General features: G+C 36.5%; 1 protein-coding gene across 9 annotated transcripts in view; it reads right to left on the reverse strand.

Annotated features, from left to right (window-relative positions):
• Window positions 1-8,089: 8,089 nt before the first annotated feature.
• The window catches only part of Stxbp5l (syntaxin binding protein 5L), a 347,451-nt gene continuing 338,206 nt past the window's right edge, over window positions 8,090-17,334 (reverse strand). For all 9 annotated transcript variants that reach the window (XM_048794363.1, XM_048794362.1, XM_015486887.2 and 6 more), the window contains 2 exons: window positions 14,973-15,193; window positions 8,090-14,248 (listed from right to left, as the gene is read on the reverse strand). In XM_048794363.1, coding sequence (XP_048650320.1) covers window positions 14,207-14,248; window positions 14,973-15,193 — 263 coding nt within the window. In that variant the 3' untranslated portion in view covers window positions 8,090-14,206. The remainder of the gene's footprint in view (window positions 14,249-14,972; window positions 15,194-17,334) is intronic.

A 17,334-nucleotide genomic window follows, 5' to 3' on the forward strand; every position in this document is an offset into this window, starting at 1 on the left:
TTCCCAATAGATACACATACACACAACCACCACTACCTGAGAATAAACTAAGGAAGTGTCTACTAAGGTCATTTGCTCATTTTTATAATGAAAATTTACAACAAAAACTACAAAGCACTGAAGAAAGTAATTGAAGAAGACACTGAAAGGTCAAAAGACCTCCCTCCATGGATTGGAAGGATTAATATTGTTAAAATGTCCATGCTACTCAAAGCGTTCTATAGCAAAGAAATAAATCATACCCATGAGAATATAAATTACATTCTTCACAGAACTAGAAACACCCTAAAGTTAATATGGAAGCATAAAAGACTCCCAATAGCCAAAGCAATCCTGAGCTAAGTATCCCCAACAGCCTGGAACTGGTATAAGAACAGACTAATGGAAGGACCCAGATATCACCTAGTCAGAATCCTGCATCTCTGAGAGTGTGAGAGGACCCCTATACAGCTGCTTTCCGCAGAAATCACCAGCACTGTGACCCCGCAAGGCCCGAGCCTCAGCTTTCCAGCAGGACTCCGGACTCCTGGCTCCGGACACCCAAAGCCCAAAGTGCCAGCCAACACAGGGCTAGGGAGGGCCTTAGCAGAATCACCTATCAGCACCTCTGCAGAACTCCCAGACTTGGCTCCGCTCCCAGGCAGGTCACTCAGTTGCTACCTACCCCCAGCACAACACCATGCCTGGCTCCCCCCAGCTCACCAGACACCCCGGCCTGGGGAGCAGACCACCTCCATCTTGGCTCCCCTTTCTCACCATATTTGGTGGGGGCAGCTCCCAGATCGGATCTTCAGCTGGCCTGGTACCAGGTTTCCACCTTCCCCTCTCCCCTGAGGCGGTTATCCAACACAGTAACAGTCCAACTCAAAACAACTCTCAGTTGGACAGGTGTGCAGTGCCACCAGGGCGCTGCCCACAGGAGCCCCGGTGTGAGAGCTTCCTCAGTTGGGAACTGCTAAGGGAGAGGGAGTCGGGGCTTAAGTGTGGAGCCTAACAGAGAGACCTGGAGCTGGGAAATCTCCAAGCAAGAGAGGGAGATAGTACCCGGTGCTCAAGTCATAGGATGAACGATTACAGAAAGAGACTCGTGAGGTGCAGTCTCCCTGCAGGGACTGGCGGGTGGCACTCCCTGCTTCCAGGGACCCTGCACTAGGACCAGCCTTCCCACCCTGGCTACCTACCTCCACCATCCTGAGGGCAGAGACACCAGCTTACAACAGACGACCCCACCTATTGGATGAGAAGAGAAGCAGGAAAGATATGATCTCTAAAGCCAGCTACAACCCTGGTTTCTACCTTCCAGTATTTTTTTCTTCTTCTCTTTTTCTTCTCTCCCTCTATCCTCCAGACCTCATATCCCCAACATATGTGAGACCAAGAACTTTGCATGAAATAGGATTCTGAGGACTGAGTCATCTGAATAATATAAGATAGAGGTGTTGTATATGCCCTTATTTTTTCTTCTCTTTTTCTTTCTCCCTCCAAATTTCACTATTTTTACAACCTGTATTTTTCTAAATACATATGTGTGTTTGTTTTACATTCTCTACTGTCTTCCCACATACTTGTCTACCCTAAATTACTTCCTATCTATTCTCTTGCTACTAACCCTCTTCATTAGATATCTCTTTCACACTTCCTAAGATATATTAACTCTATATCCTCACCTCCTACCTCCTCAGCATATCATCCTATGCTCCACCCCTAGCTCATGGTCCACCATCAGAACTGTAAACCCTTCTACAAAACTACTGACTATATTATAGATAGTAATTGAATCCAGCATTTCTCTATATTGAGGCTAAACTGTTAACATCTTAATAACAACAAATTGTTCTCAGGTGGTATATTGTTGATATTGGGATCTGTTAATATTGTCCTTCCCCACAAAGGAGAGGTCTTGGAACCCTACAAGAGTACTACAAACCTATAGGGTAAAAACAATAACACCCTAGACCCACAGAGCAAGAAAGGAAGACACACGAGCAACATGAAAAGACAAGGGAAGAAAGTGCCCCAAACAAATCAAGACACCACATTACTGGAATCATTGACAGCCACAGCAGAAAAAATTACAGAGAAAGATTTCAGGATGTACATGGTTAAAATGTTCTGTGAACTCAAGGAAGATATAAGAGAGCAAATACAGGCAGTGAAAGATCACTTTGACAAGGATCTACATAAACAAATACAGGAAGCAAAAGATCACCTCAACAGGGAGATAGAGGTTCACAAAAAAACAAAACAAACAGAAATTCTTGAAATGAAAGAAATAATAAACCACATTAAAAGCTCAAATGAGGGCTGGGGATGTGGCTCAAGCGGTAGTGCGCTCGCCTGGCATGCATGTGGCCCTCAGCGCCACATATAAACAAAGATGTTGTATTCGCCAAAAACTAAAGAATAAATATTTTAAAAAAATTCTCTCTCTCTACTCTCTACTCTCTCTTTAAAAAAAAAAAAAAAAAAAAAAGCTCAAATGAAAACATCACCAACAGAGTAGACCACTTGGAAGACAGGACATAGACAAAGAAGACAAAATATATAATCTTGAAAAGAACATTGACCACACAGTGATAATGGTAAAAAACCATGAGCAGAACATTTAAGAAATATGGGATAGCATAAAAAGACCAAATTTAAGAGTTATTGGGATAGAGGAAGGTATAGAGGTCCAAACCAAAGGAATCAACAATCTATTTAATGAAATAATGTCAGAAAATTTTACAAACATGAAGAATGAATTGGAAATCCAAATTCAAGAAGCCTACAGGACTCTGAATGTACAAAATCACAGCAGATCCACACCAAGGCACATTATAATAAAAATGCCCAACATACAGAAAATGGAGAGAATTTTAAAAGCCACAAGAGAAAGGAATCAGATTACATATAGGGGAAAACCAATTAGGATAACAGCAGATTTTTCAACACAGACCTTGAAAGCTAGAAGATCCTGGAACAACCTATATCAAGCTCTGAGAGAAAATGGATGCCAATCAAGAATCTTGTATCCAGCAAAATGAAGATTTAGATTTGATGATGAAATAAAAACCTTCCATGATAAAGAACAGACTAGTGGAACAGAACAGGGAACTCAGGAATAAGCCCACACATCTACAACCAACTGATTTTTGACAAGGCACCAGTGACATACTGAGAAACAACAGCTTCTTACATGAGGTGGTGCCAGGAGAATCAAATACCTGTGTGCAGTGAAACTTGGCCATTTCTCACCCTGTACAAGAAGATCAACTCAAAATGGATCAAAGACCCTAATGTAGGACTTGAAACCCTGAAACTATTTGAGAAACACTTAACACATTGGTACAGGAAATGATTTTCTAGACAAGACTTCAAAAGCACAGGAAACAAAAAGTAAAAAATTGGATACATGGGATCACATCAAACAAAGTCTGCACAGCAAAGGGGATAATCAATACAATGAAGAGACAATGTACAGAATGGGAGAAAATCCTTCTAGTTATTCATCTGACAGGGTTAATATTGAGAATATATAAGGAAGTCAAAAAACTTAATAAAAAATAATTCAATTTTAAAATGGGCAAATGATCTGTATAGACAATTCTCAAAAGAAGACATACAAATGACCTATCATATGAAAAAATGCTCAATATCATTAGCTATCCAAATTGAAATTATAATGAAATACCTTCTCACTTCAGTTAGCATGGTGATGACCAAAAAAATAGAAGATAAAAAAAAATCCCCAAATAACAAATTCTGGCAAGGAAATAGAGAACTTTTATGCACCATCAGCGGGGATGGAAAAACTACAGAGGTTCTTTAAAGTATATCTAGCATATTATCCAGGTATTCCACTCCTGAGTATATACTCTAAGGAAATGAAGTCGGTATAGAGGTACCTGCATACCCATGTTGTGGCACCATTGACAACAGCTAACATAGGGAATCAGCCTAGATGCCCATCAACAGGTGAATAGATACTGAAAATATGGCGTATATATACAATGAAGTGTTTGGCCATAAAGAAAAATGAAATTTTGTCATTTGTAGCAAAACAGATGGAGTTCATCATGTTAAGTGAAGTAAGTTAGATACAAAAAGACAAGTATCACATTTTCTATCTCAGGAGTGGAAACTACAAATCAAATCAAACTAAAAAGGGATTAGCGATTACTAGGGACTGAGAAATGTGCCAGGGATGGGGTGGGGAGATAAGGATCTATACATGTTGTATGCATTTGTGGAAAAAATCACAGTGAATCTTATTAATATGTACCATTAATGTATTAAAATATGAAGTCTGAAACAAAAAATTAAAAGAATAAGCAACATAATTTCCAGAGTTTCAATAAAAAACAGTTCTAGTTACATGACCTATCACTCCATCTTTAATATTTTTTTAGATGTTGATGGACTTTCTTTTATTCATTTATTTATATGCAGTGCTGAGAATTGAACCCAATGCCTCACACATGCTAGGCAAGTGCTCTACCATTGAGCCACAACCCCAGCCCCATCAATCCATCTTTCATGTTTGCTGATCACGGTTCAGTCTCACCCCGCCATCTTCCCCTTCTGCCCCGTACTTGGGTAAACTGAGAAGAAAGCCTGGACTCTCCCTTCTTTGGCACCAGTGGGAATTTCAAACCACACAAGCCCCTGGCCACAAACCCTGGTGCACCACAATAAAACCCTCCAGCCAGTCTCCTTTCCTTGTCCTCCCAAGCTGCCCTGCTGGCTAGAAAGTTTCAAATTTTCTTGGGGTCTGTGTGGTGCCATAAGTCTCAATATCCAAAACCAAATTTTGTAGGCGGTGGGGTGGCCCCATCTTTCCATAGTGGGCCATGACCCAGCTGTTCAGAAAAAAAGTTAAACTATGAACAAAGTTACAGAAAGAGAATTAAAAATGTTTAATTAAACATTAAAAGGTAAGTTTAATGTCACTAGTATTCAGAAAATCCCAACTAAAATAACAAGATGCTATTTCATCTTTCATATTGTGAGAAAAAATAAACACTAATGTTTAAGAATAGTTAAGATAAAACAGTCATTCTTATTCCCTACTGGACAACAGTGAGTTTAATTGGCAACATCTGTTTTAAGGGTTGAAACAAGCACGCCCTTGTCCACTTTGCATCTTTAAACCCTCGCACATCTGTAAAATGCGTGTACAAATGTTCATGCAGTCTTATTTGTAATATTGAAAGACCAGAAAATATCCAGTCTACTAGTTCAGGAATGGTAACAGATTATGATTTGACACCATGGAATAATATAAATAAGAAAAATGAATCTTGAATACTGACACGAGCAGATAGCCTAAGACACAGCAGGTACATGAACAAGAATGTTGCAACACAACATTTGGAAGGAAACAGCAAATAACTCATTACCTTAGAGAAGGGGAGGAGGAGACTAAGAGAAACACTTACTTTACTTGTTTCAATTTATTATGTGGCTGTTACAAATGTTCACTCATGGATTATTTGTGTATTTAAGATACATTTAAAAAAATATTTAAATAATGGATGGATTCCCAAACCAGCTCACAAAACCATTTTTAAGCCTTAAGCAGCTGAACATTTGCTATGAAAGACAGAAGACAGTGTCACTGAAGTGTGAGTAACACAACAGAATGGAAAATATTTTTATTGATATAGTTTTATTTTGAAATAATTTCAAACTTAAATGTTTCAAGAATAGTACAAAGAATCCCAATCAAGTGGGAATCAAACTCAAGATTTGTTAATTGTGCCAATTCTGTCATGTATAGCAAATTGGCCCAATCCGAGATCACACGTTGCATGCAATTATGTTTCTCATCTTCTTAAATCCAGAGTATTCATCTTTCCTTGATTTTTATGACATTGAACATTTTTAATACAAGGCAGTCATTTTATAGAATGTTACTCAAGTTTCATCTCTTATTTCCTCAGAATTAGACCAACTTTATGATTTCAGCAGGAATATTGCAGCGGTGATGCTGTGTTCTTCTCACAGGCAGAACATGATGTTGATCTGTCTTAATTAAAGGTAGTAGGACTTTCATGGCTTGGTTAACATGGTGTCTGCCAGGTTTCTTTAGTGTAAAATTACATTTTTCTTTATCATTAACAAATATTATTTTAGAGGATGCTTTGGGACTTCAAATTATCCTATTCTTCCACCCACTTTCCTCCACTAGTTTTAGCATTTACTGGTATTTGTTGTCCAAATTATTACTACATTCGTTATCAAATGGTAATTTAAAAATTACATTGACATTTATTCGTTGATATTCTAAGAATGAGATTTCCCTTCTTCCTACTTATTACTATATCAGTGTGGATTCATGAGTACCTATTTTATTTAATTACTATCATTGCTTTTGATGCTCAAATTACCTTGACTTGGTCTGTGTAGGCCCTTTCAAGTAGGCTTCTCTTTTTGATGTTCCCATTTTTTTGTCAAATACTTAATTTTTCTGGCACAGAAGTATGTCCAAACATTGAGATCAGCCATTTCTTCAAGGAGCTCCAGTTTGTTTAGCAGGTAAGAGTATATGGAAATCAAAATCTAGGCAATAGTTGTGCTCATTGCTTCCCAGGCTATGCATTGCTCCTAGTCTACTCATTGTTTAGAATTAGGAAATATATATGTACAAAGACACACACACACATACTGCTCCACATGTATATTTGTAAACTATGTAAGTATATCTACATCTGTATCTACCTATATAAAGATATACGCACACACACATATACACATAATTCACACAGATCTCTCCAATTCCAATTCAGTACTACAGGGTTATTCCAGCTTTGTTTCCAAAAAGTTTTATTATTTTTAATAAACTATATATATGTATGTATATTTATGGGATACAGTTTGATGTTTTAATACATACGCATTATGGAATGATGAAATCAGGCTAATTAGCATGGCTATCACTAAACTATCACTTCTTGGTGGTGAGAACATTTAAAAATCTCCTCCAGGTCTTTTAAAATACACAACACATTAGAATCAACTTTAATCACTTTGCTGTGCAATAGAACTTACAAGAGGTCTAGCTTTCCATTTTAATTTTATTTCCTTCTCTATTCTCCATCAGCAAGAAACCTGGCCCCCATACCTATAATATCTTTACTTAATTGCTCAGTCCTTCGTATAAACCCATCTCGTAGTCTCCCTGTGCTGTCTTCTGCCCTGCCTCTGTGCGGGCCTCATCCTCACCATTACTGCCCACCTAAAAGACTGTCCTCTCTGTTCCTCTCACCTTGCCCCGTGGCATCAGTTGTTGTAGCAGGCTGTTGTCAACGTGCCAGCCCCACCCTGTGTTGTAGACTTCTGAATTGAATGAATGGAAGGAGAGGGGTGGAGTCTGGCAGTTAAAGGAGGAAGGACAAGGGAAGGATGAAGGAAGTAAATCAGTATTTCAAAGATTGAATGTAGGTTTGTGAAGCCTGCGTGATTGTAATTGAAAGATGAGGAACTAAATTGGTCCTTTTTTTTTAGAAAACTCTGAAAGGAAGACTAGTGTTTGTAGTTTAAAGGATCTGTCTTTATATTTCTTCTTTTAATTAAAAACACTTTTTTAAAAAGATGGGTGGGGTAGTACACCCTATAGTCCCTGTAGAATCAGGAGGCTGCTGCAGGGAGATCTCATAAATTTGAGGGCTATTTCAGCAATTTAATGAGGCCCTAACAACTTAGTGAGACCCCGCCTCAAAATAAACAAATAAAATGGGCTGGAGACTTAACTCAGAGTTAAAGTGTTCCTGGATTCAACCCCCAGCACAAAACAAACAGAAACCTCACATTTTTTGGGGGGGGTTGGTTGGTTACTTTTTCAATTTTTATATGGAAGCAATATGAAGAGGAAAATTGTGGTAGTGGGGAAAATTTCCTGAGACAAGTAGACAGGATTTTGAAGAAAAAGGTTAGTGTGTTAAGGCTACAGCGTAAATATAAAGAAAATCCCAAAGAGGAACTAAGTAGCTGAGGAAAGCCAGAGGAGCAGGAGAGCACACTGGATTGCTGGGTCTGAATTTGAAGAATGCTCATCGTGACCACTAGGTGGCAGTAGACACCCATAGCTTGTTTTTTTTTTTTTTTCCTGTTGGAGCAGAAAAGAAGCCAGGAAGTTAAAGGTCTGCATGTTGAGTATGTAAGTATTTCTTACTTTACCTTTGTTTCTTATGCTCTACTATTACTAAATTTATTTTCACTTGTATCTCCAGAGATGGAATTTATTCAAAATCCTCAAAAGTTTTTTTAAGTTTCCCAACAAAGAGTTACACATCTAATTTGATACAAAATTTGAATGGCTATTTTTAGACTTTTGGATTAATAAATTCTATTAAAATCTATTAGGTTTGGAGACCTGGATTTAGTTTTTTTTTCTTTATCTTTTTCAGTTCAAATAAATATGCTCTTGTACTCACTCCCTGCCTTTTAAAAACATTTATACTTTGCAAAACCATAGTTCAGTGTTTGCAAATGTCTTACCTTTGCCCATATTTAATCTTGGCAAAAATCTCTAGTGGTGCATGACATCATGACATAAGAGAGCATCTATGTACAAACATATACAATTTTATTGATATCTCTACAGACTACAAGAATTTTAAGTATAGTCACAATTGCTGAGTGCAACAGAAAAATAGTAATTTGTCATTTTCTGAAAAGATGCAAAAATTCTGAAGATGAAAGATACATCAATGGTGTCATCTGTTTCTTATTTCCTAGAATAAAACATCACATAATTAAGTACTAAAAATTATAGGTTATAATTTTGATCCTGTGTACAATTGCCCAAAACCACCACCAAGTTTATTTTCTGGCTTTGCAGGTGAGAAGGGTGGGCCCAAACCAGAGGAGAAGCAGTGTTAGAGGAGATGACTCGGAATTTTTTCTCACTATGTGTTATTGCCCTTGATAGGCTGGGCTCTCCTTTTTGAATGTATAAGTGCTTTTGAGGCCACTGGAGGTCAGATAGTAAATTACAGGCATTCTTTTCCATTTAAATACATAATAACCAAGAAAATAAATCTAAGTGGCCCTGGGAGCTTTTGATTGAGACAACAATCAAGAAGGAAGAGTTGTTTTTCCTTTTTGTTTAAATCAAGTCCAATAAAATATACCTATAGCAGAACAGGTACCTGGTACCCATGTCTCCTCCAAAAGAAGAAAGAATAATAAATTTGGACCCGATTTAATAATGATTACTTTGAGAACTTCTATTGTCCAAACATTGAGAATCCATTTAGCTTCACATGCTGTTTAATTTACCGTGATATTTCTGGTATTTTGTTTTGTCACATGTAGAAGACAATCAAAAACTTGGTATGTTTGAAGTGAAATAATTTATGGGCAAGTCACATATGAGAATATAATAGAATTATTAAGAGGTAATGGGTCACTGCCTAGTCAGAAATTCACACATACTTTTATTCTGTGAGAGGCACAGAAAAAGTTATCAATCCAGTTAATATTGTATCTCTTACATCTGCTTTCCCAGACACTGGAAGGCTGGGACACTGGAAAAGGAAGACAAACATGTCTTCCTTCGATGGTCATAACGCTGGTCATAACGTAGTAGTTAGCAACTGTGGCTGGACACTGGAGCCACACTGGGTGCTTTCAAAAATACTGATGTCTTGTTCCTACTCCAAGCAATTTTGATATAATTGGGAATTTTAAAATATCAAGTAATTATTATGTACAGCCAAGTTTGAGGATCCTCCTCTAGATAAATATATAAATAAAGGTATTTGTCTGTGCTTCTGTTCCCCATCAAAACCTCTCCCGCTTTCCTCAGGATCCATGTCCCTCCCCACACACTCATGCACCACAATAGCACTTCCTCCTCCTTTTCCAAGTTAGACCTTACCTACTCTGAATTTCTTTCACTCAGGGCTATGTGGTTTGCAAATATGCACACTTAACTCATTCTGTTGACAACGATGCCCTCTGGAATGGTACATGTTAGAGATGGTGCTCAATCTAAGCCCATGACCACTATTTGTGACACTTAGAGCACTGTGCACATGAAATAGTACACATCTAAAAATGGAGTTGGGTGAAGAAGACAGGTGAAGAAGCTGTGAAGGCTATTACATTTCTCCTAATGCAGAGAGCAAGACCTGATATGACCTGCTGACTCCTTTGGGCATTGTCCTCTCCGAATCAATGTGTTCAGGGCATAGTATTCTTTTTTCCTATGGGGCAGCTTGTGGTCATTTAGATATACTCTGGGTCGTCCAATAATCCTAAACCAAAGAGATGATTTTTCATTTACTCTTCCAACCAGTTTCATCTTTTCCTCTGTCCAAACATTTTATGGTCAAATATGTTAAATAACCTACCTTAATCTTCTTCAACTAATTTCAGATCTATTCTTACTCTTTTCTCTCCCAGAGTCATGTAGATAATGGGTACCTTTAAAACTGCATATATGTACTGTATAAAAAGGAATTTTTTTCCTTTGATTCCTTAAAAATTTTGTGGGTACAGGCCTAGGCCTGGATTTGACTTATTGAGAATCAATTCCGATAGATTGAAAAAGATTGTCTTTATGACTGAATTACTTGAAAATATCTCACTTAGCTCTGTCACTGTCCTACCAAAGCCACAGTGACCCTGATGGTGACTGGAGCACTAAGTCTGGAGCTCAATGAAGGAAACAAAGTCAGCAGTACTGTTTTTAAAGGGGATTAAAATAAATGATAAATCATTCATTCTCCCTCCAAAGTGCAAGAAAAATGGAAAATTATTGTTCACATTATTCTTAGAACTGGGAAACAAATACTTCCATCTTCTCATTGACAAATAGAATGGAAAGGCTCATTTTCTGCTGGAACATTAAAAAGGGTTTATGTCTTGAGGAAGTCGTAGGAAGGTAAAGTCAACTTGTCAAGACTGTAGTTTGTTAAGTCTTATCTTCTGACGCTACCTTAGCAGATACAATGCAGTTTTCAATTTTGATGGTAACCAAGGCTCAGGGTCATCTTCTGTATCTTTGTATAAGTTACTAGGAATATTTTTCTTAAGTTCCAAGACACAGGAGAGCAGAGAAGATGCAAAAAATTACATGGATCAACTGTACTCATTTTCCTAAGATGATGATAACGATGAGATGGTGGTGGTGAGTGCGTGAGTGCGTGTGTGCGTGTATGCATGTGCGTGTGTGTGTATGCCAAGGTCAGTGCAACAGAACACAGATGTTCAAAGAGAAAAATCACATCCACACTAGATTCTTGTTATTGCTGTCTCTTTGAATTACAAAATAATTTTGATACAGTAAAACCTCATTAATTTGGATTCTACTAGTCAGGAGCTTCTGGGATAAAGTTACCTTGCATTAAGAAAGGGCTTATAAAAACAATTTTGTAAGGACATGTAAACTGCTTAGAATAATCTGGTCTTTTTAAGCACTTCAGTAAATAGAAGTACCTGTTTACTTCCAAAGGATGTGCTAATTATATAAACTTTTGATCTATTTAATGAAGCTAGTGTTTTAAGCACTTCTATTGTGAAATGCTACAGTGTCCTTTTTGATATTTTCTTAGTGTGCTTTAAAATATGCTATATTTTTTCAATGATTCATAAAGTATTCCTCAAAACTGTATTTTATTGCTTATGAACCACACATGTAATTTTGGGTATAATAATTTACCTTGCTAAGACAATATGTACTTATGACATTCATTTTTATATGAGACATGTATCACATGTTTCACAATCTGTTTCTTTAAATGATGTATAATAGTGGCTCTCAACTTGGAGCAATTTTGGCAATGGCAGGAGACATTTTTGATTGCCATTACTAGGAGTTCCTACTGGTAATAGTGTTGCAAACATCCTATAATACACAGGACAGTTCCCCCAAAAGAAAGAATTTTGTGCTAATAGTGCTGCTGTTGAGAAACCCTGATATACAACAGGTTAAATGGTGTGTGTGTGTGTGTGTGTGTGTGTGTGTGCGCGCACGCTGGAGTTTGCTGGAGATTGAACTGAGGCCCTTATTTATAGTCAAAAAGTGATCTGCCTCTAAGCTATAGCCCCAGCACAGAACAAGTTGGATCTTACTGGGAATTTCAGTGATATTCTTTAATTTAATGCTGCTGTGGACTTAGTGTTTTATTCATTCCTAAAATAAATATGTCACTCTTTTATTTTTAAAATGTATAAATGATAAAGTGCTTGTCTAGAAAAAAACCCCAGAAAACTGGGTCTTTGAAACTGACGGTACATACAGTGTGTTGCAATTTGCTGCCAATATTTTCCAGATCCTCACCTCAAGTTTCTTTATATTTTCACTTTATCATTTTATGTGTTATATCTATATTTCCAAGCTAGGTTTTGTTACCCTACAGCTATTATAGGAGTTTGAGAGATTAATGGAGAGGCTTTTTTTTAAGAAATCAGGAGAATTCAAGGATTCTGAGAAATGCTATCCTAGTATACATTTTCTGACTCTTTCAATAATCTTTGCTCTTTTCAAAACCATGGAGAATATTTTTAAAGGAAGCACCACTTCTAAGCAAAAAAACTAAACAAATACTAGTTTTGGCTTAAAATATACTGAACTCCAGGAAAATGGTAAATTCTTAAGAAACAGAAATGTAAATCCAGTAAGACACTGATATGTAAAACCCAACAAGCAAATCTATAATATTTAAAAAAAGATTCTTTTTGAAGGAACAGAATATTATAAGATGGGTCCTAAAGTGTAAGAGTGTGTGTGTGTGTGTGTACTCCCATGACTTTTGACTTCCAGAATCATGTTAGTGATGGCTAGTGTCTTTATTTTGTTTTATCTCTAGTACTTCTCTGTTGAATCATGATTGAGAACTTTTATCATGTTAAGTATATTCTTTGCTCCATTGAGAGTTTTTAATAACCAATAGGTGTCTGGTATTTATTAGCTTAATCAGGTGACTTATCTTAGTTGACCTAATTAGTGACAAAATTGTTGATTTTGTATCATTATGTATGTTGTTGTTCATAATGATGACTGAGGCTAAGACTGCAAAAATATCACTATATTTTAAAAAGATTTCCATTAATCATATTGAACCAAAAAGTATTTTCTAATGAAAGCCCTTATTAACCAGAAATGTAATAAATCAGAATCCCTTTCTCAAAACATTAACTGAGGTTTTACTGAATCACACTAACGAGAATGACCAGTTTGGTCTGTGAAAGTCAGGCTGCAAAAGCACCTTGGATTGTAGACCCTACTGGGTTTGAACAGTAATATACTGTGTAACTGACAGACAAGGATACAAATGGAGCTTTAAAAATATATCACTTTAGAAACTGAAATTGGAGTGTGTGAGATTTTACTCTTTGTGAAATCAGTTCTCAAAGCTAACTGCATTGTCCCACAGTCTATTCCCTAAACCTGTCATCTACTCCCCTGCAGAGTACAAGTCAGGCTGAAAAAAAAAATGCTTTAAGGAAACCCAACCCTATATGGTTTATGACTAAAAATAGCAACCCATTCTGAAGGTGACAGAAATGGAAATAATTGTGTTGGGAATAATTTACTAGACTGATAATACTTGATTATGACTAATAATTGTGAATGATGTAAAATACTAAGAGGGAGAAAAATGTTAATCAGATACCTGTCATAGAATTCAATAATGTCCTAGTAAAATGAAAATTACAGATGAGAACTCTGGGTTTTTGTTTTCCTTTTCAGTTGGGTATGGCAAATATACTTGAAATGCATTGATGTCTTCTAATGCAGACTTTTAAATTGTTGGGTGTGGCCCAATTTATAAAAATAGTTTACCATAATTCTTTTTTTCTTCTGTCACAACATGCTTTTTTTTCTTTTCCTCTTAAGATGTTAATTTATCATGCAAAGATTTTTTTTCATTAAGTGCATTAATGCTTTTGTTTGTACAGGAATTTTCAAATCAAAAGGACTTCCCGCAGTTCCTAAATGTAAATCCTTAGCAAATTACATGCTAAGATGATAGCTCCATTCCACATGGGAAAAGACAAATTCAGCCATTATCTTGGGATTTTTAACCAGGGTTCCAGCCTTTGGGTTGTACAGCGTCTTTGATAAATCTCCTTTATGATAACTTCAGATGGATTGTGATGGAACATTTTATAGAAGAAACTGGCTTCTAGCAGTTGAATAGTGATGCTGGGAATAAATTTGGTTTCCCTGAATAATGGTTTCTCAAAGCAGGCACAGCTCTTCTTAAGGAGTTCAGAATTGGTACCATTTCTTATCCTTATATTTCAGCATTAACTGCAAAGAGAAAAACAGTCATCAAAAGTTGCTTAAAAAATCAATGAAAGTTCTATTCCAAGCAAGTCCAGATTGAGCTAATCATGACTAAGTAAATCTCAAAACTTACAATAAAACTTGTTTTATTTTGTGGGATGAAGCACATGTCAGAAAGAGTTTTTTTTTAAAATAATATTTATTTTTCAGTTTTTGGTGGACACAACATCTTTATTTTATTTTTATGTGGTGCTGAGGATCAAACCCAGCGCCCCGTGCATGCCAGGTGAGCGCGTTACCTCCCCCAGCCCCAGAAAGTGTTCTTTTTTTTTTTTTTTTAAAAAACAAACATACATTAAATCAAGATATAAAGATTCACCTGACAGGAAATGATTTTTAACGACCTGAGACAAAATGGAAGGTGTGGATTCCAGCCTCTACTGCTGCCCCTCCCACCTTCCTGTGGGTCTTGCATCATCTACCTACACACTTTTTAAGCAGTTGATGCACAATACAGATCAGTGTATTAGAACCAATGGATAATTTTCTTTGATTATCCCTTGAGGTAAATAAGTATTTATTAATATATTTTACAGTATTTAAAAAAGTATTTCCCCAAAGTGGGGGAAATCATAATACTTGGTTATAGGACTACTCATGTGGCATCTCGTTTAAGCTTTCTTGAACAGGACTTACAGGTCTCCTCACTGGTGGTAACTTTAAACATTTATGTATTTAATCAGATTACCTCGTGTGCATGTTTGGAAAATGCTTCTGCACTGGTCATCATGCCTGCAGTCTTCTCTTCCAGCTCTCCTAGTCTCTGTCCTCTCTCATCAAGTGCAATCCGGGCGCGGGTCAGCTCTCCCATGACACCTCCAGCAGCGCCTTTCATCCCTTCTATACCACCTGGTCCAGGAATGTGCTGTGCAAGGCTGCGAGAAGCTTTTCCTGCTGTAGCTTCCCCAACTGGAAATTCAAGACATAGCAATTAAAACATTCTGTCAGTAATTCAAATAGTCAAGGTTGTCGCCAAAACAAAATGCTTAAGTTCTGCTGTCGTAATTTTCATTGGAGGAGTGATAAGAAAGAGAGAGACAGGGAAATATCATTACTATATGTCTCTATGTGTACACGTGTGTGTGTGTGTGTGTGTTTATGTGTACATGTGGTGTTTCATACAGTATGGCACAACTGCATTTCTTGGCATGGCTGCATTGGAATTCTGAAAACATAAGACTTCACGTTTAGCCCATACTAATGTCTATTCCTGTCTGAGCCTGATAATTTGCTTACATTTCTGCCCAAGTCCTTATTCCAACCTTTTCTGTTCATCCTGATGTATCAGCTTGTAGGCCTCAGGTTCTCTCTCTTCCCCTCTTTATCCCTCTAGAGAATGGGCTATAAGTGATGGATATCAATTTACATATGTTGAAATTTTGTGACTTCATAAATGAGTAAAAATTTCCCAGTCAAATACAGAGCTTCGTTTCATTCTATTCTAAAGAGACAAAAACGTTTTTATTAAAATCAGCTGTCTTGGCAGAAATTTAGTGAACATTTCTAATGATATAATATTGGAATAGAATCTAAAATTTTAAAAACAAGAGGCTTTTTGAGATATAATTCACATATAATAGAATTTTTCCTTTCAACAAAAAGCATACAATTCAGTGGTTTTTAGTGTATTCACAAAGTTTTTTGACTATTACCACTGTCTGATTTTAGAATTTTTTATTATGCCACAAAGAAACCTTGAACCCACTAGTAGTCACTGTTTATTCTCTCCCTGCCCAGGCAACCACTGATCTATTTTCAGTCTCTATGAATTTGCCTATTCTGTACATTTCATATAAATGGTATCATAGTAGCTCAGTGGTAGTGCACTTGCTTAACATGTACAAGGCCCCAGGTTTGATTCCCAGCTCTTCAACAGTCAATGAATCAATCACACAATATGTGACCTTTTTGGTTTTCTTGGATTTAGCATGATTTTTTCCAAAGTTAGAACATGTTATACATGTTGTATCATGTATTAATATTTCATTCTTTTTTTGTGGCCAACCAATATTCCACTGTATGATAGCACCTAGATCTTTTTTGCATAGTTAAAAGTTCAAGAGAACTTTAATATGTGGAACCAAATGGCATATTCTGGAAAATATATTCTCATCTTGTCTATGAAAATGTTCTCTAGTATCTTCCTATTGATTTTTGATTATTGTTCATCAGTTTGCTTGATAGAATTTTAAAATAGTTTATTCTGTGACATTGATAGACCTTGCATTATGAATTTAAAAAATCTGTTTCCCAGTAGTGATTATAGACAGGCAGATTAAACTTTGTTTTTCCAACTTTAATAACTGAATGTCTTCACCTTGTCATGCAGATACGCTCTACCTACAAAAATGAGACATTTATTAGCTGGCTTATTATTTATTTGAATTATACATATCATTTTTACTAAACTATTTTCTAATGGCTAATTTTATTCATGTTTAGAAAACATAAATAATTTTCATGGTACAGAAGGAAACAAATATTCAAACTTTTAAGATAGAAGTAAGATGGCAAGGATATTGAAAAAAAAGGTATATATTATTGGTGAGACTATAAATTAGTACAACCACAGTGAAAATCAGAATGGAGATTCCTCAAAAGACTAGGAATGGAACCACCATATGACCCAGTATTCCATTCCTTGTTTTTTTATACAAAAGAACTAAAATGAGCATACTATAGTGATATATGCATATCAACATTTCTAGCAGTGCAATTCACAATATCCAAGTTGTGGAACCAGCCCAGCTGTCCATCAATAGATGAATGGACATAGAAAACATGGTATATATACACAGTGGAGTTTTACTCAGCCATATAAAGAAGAACGAAATTATGTCATTTGCTTGTAAATAGATGGAACTGGAGAACATCATGCCAAGTGAAATAAGCTAGACTCAGTCAAGTTTTGAATGTTTTTTCTTATATGTACAAACTAGAGAGAAAAAGGGAATAAAAAAGGGATGTTATGAAAATAGAAATGAGACCAATAGAGTACAGTAAGGGGATGGAGAGGGAGGGAATAGGGGAGGGAGGGAATAGGGGAGGGC

This window comes from Marmota marmota, unplaced genomic scaffold, assembly GCF_001458135.2.
Source record: "Marmota marmota marmota unplaced genomic scaffold, marMar, whole genome shotgun sequence".
NCBI classification, from domain to species: Eukaryota; Metazoa; Chordata; class Mammalia; order Rodentia; family Sciuridae; genus Marmota; species Marmota marmota.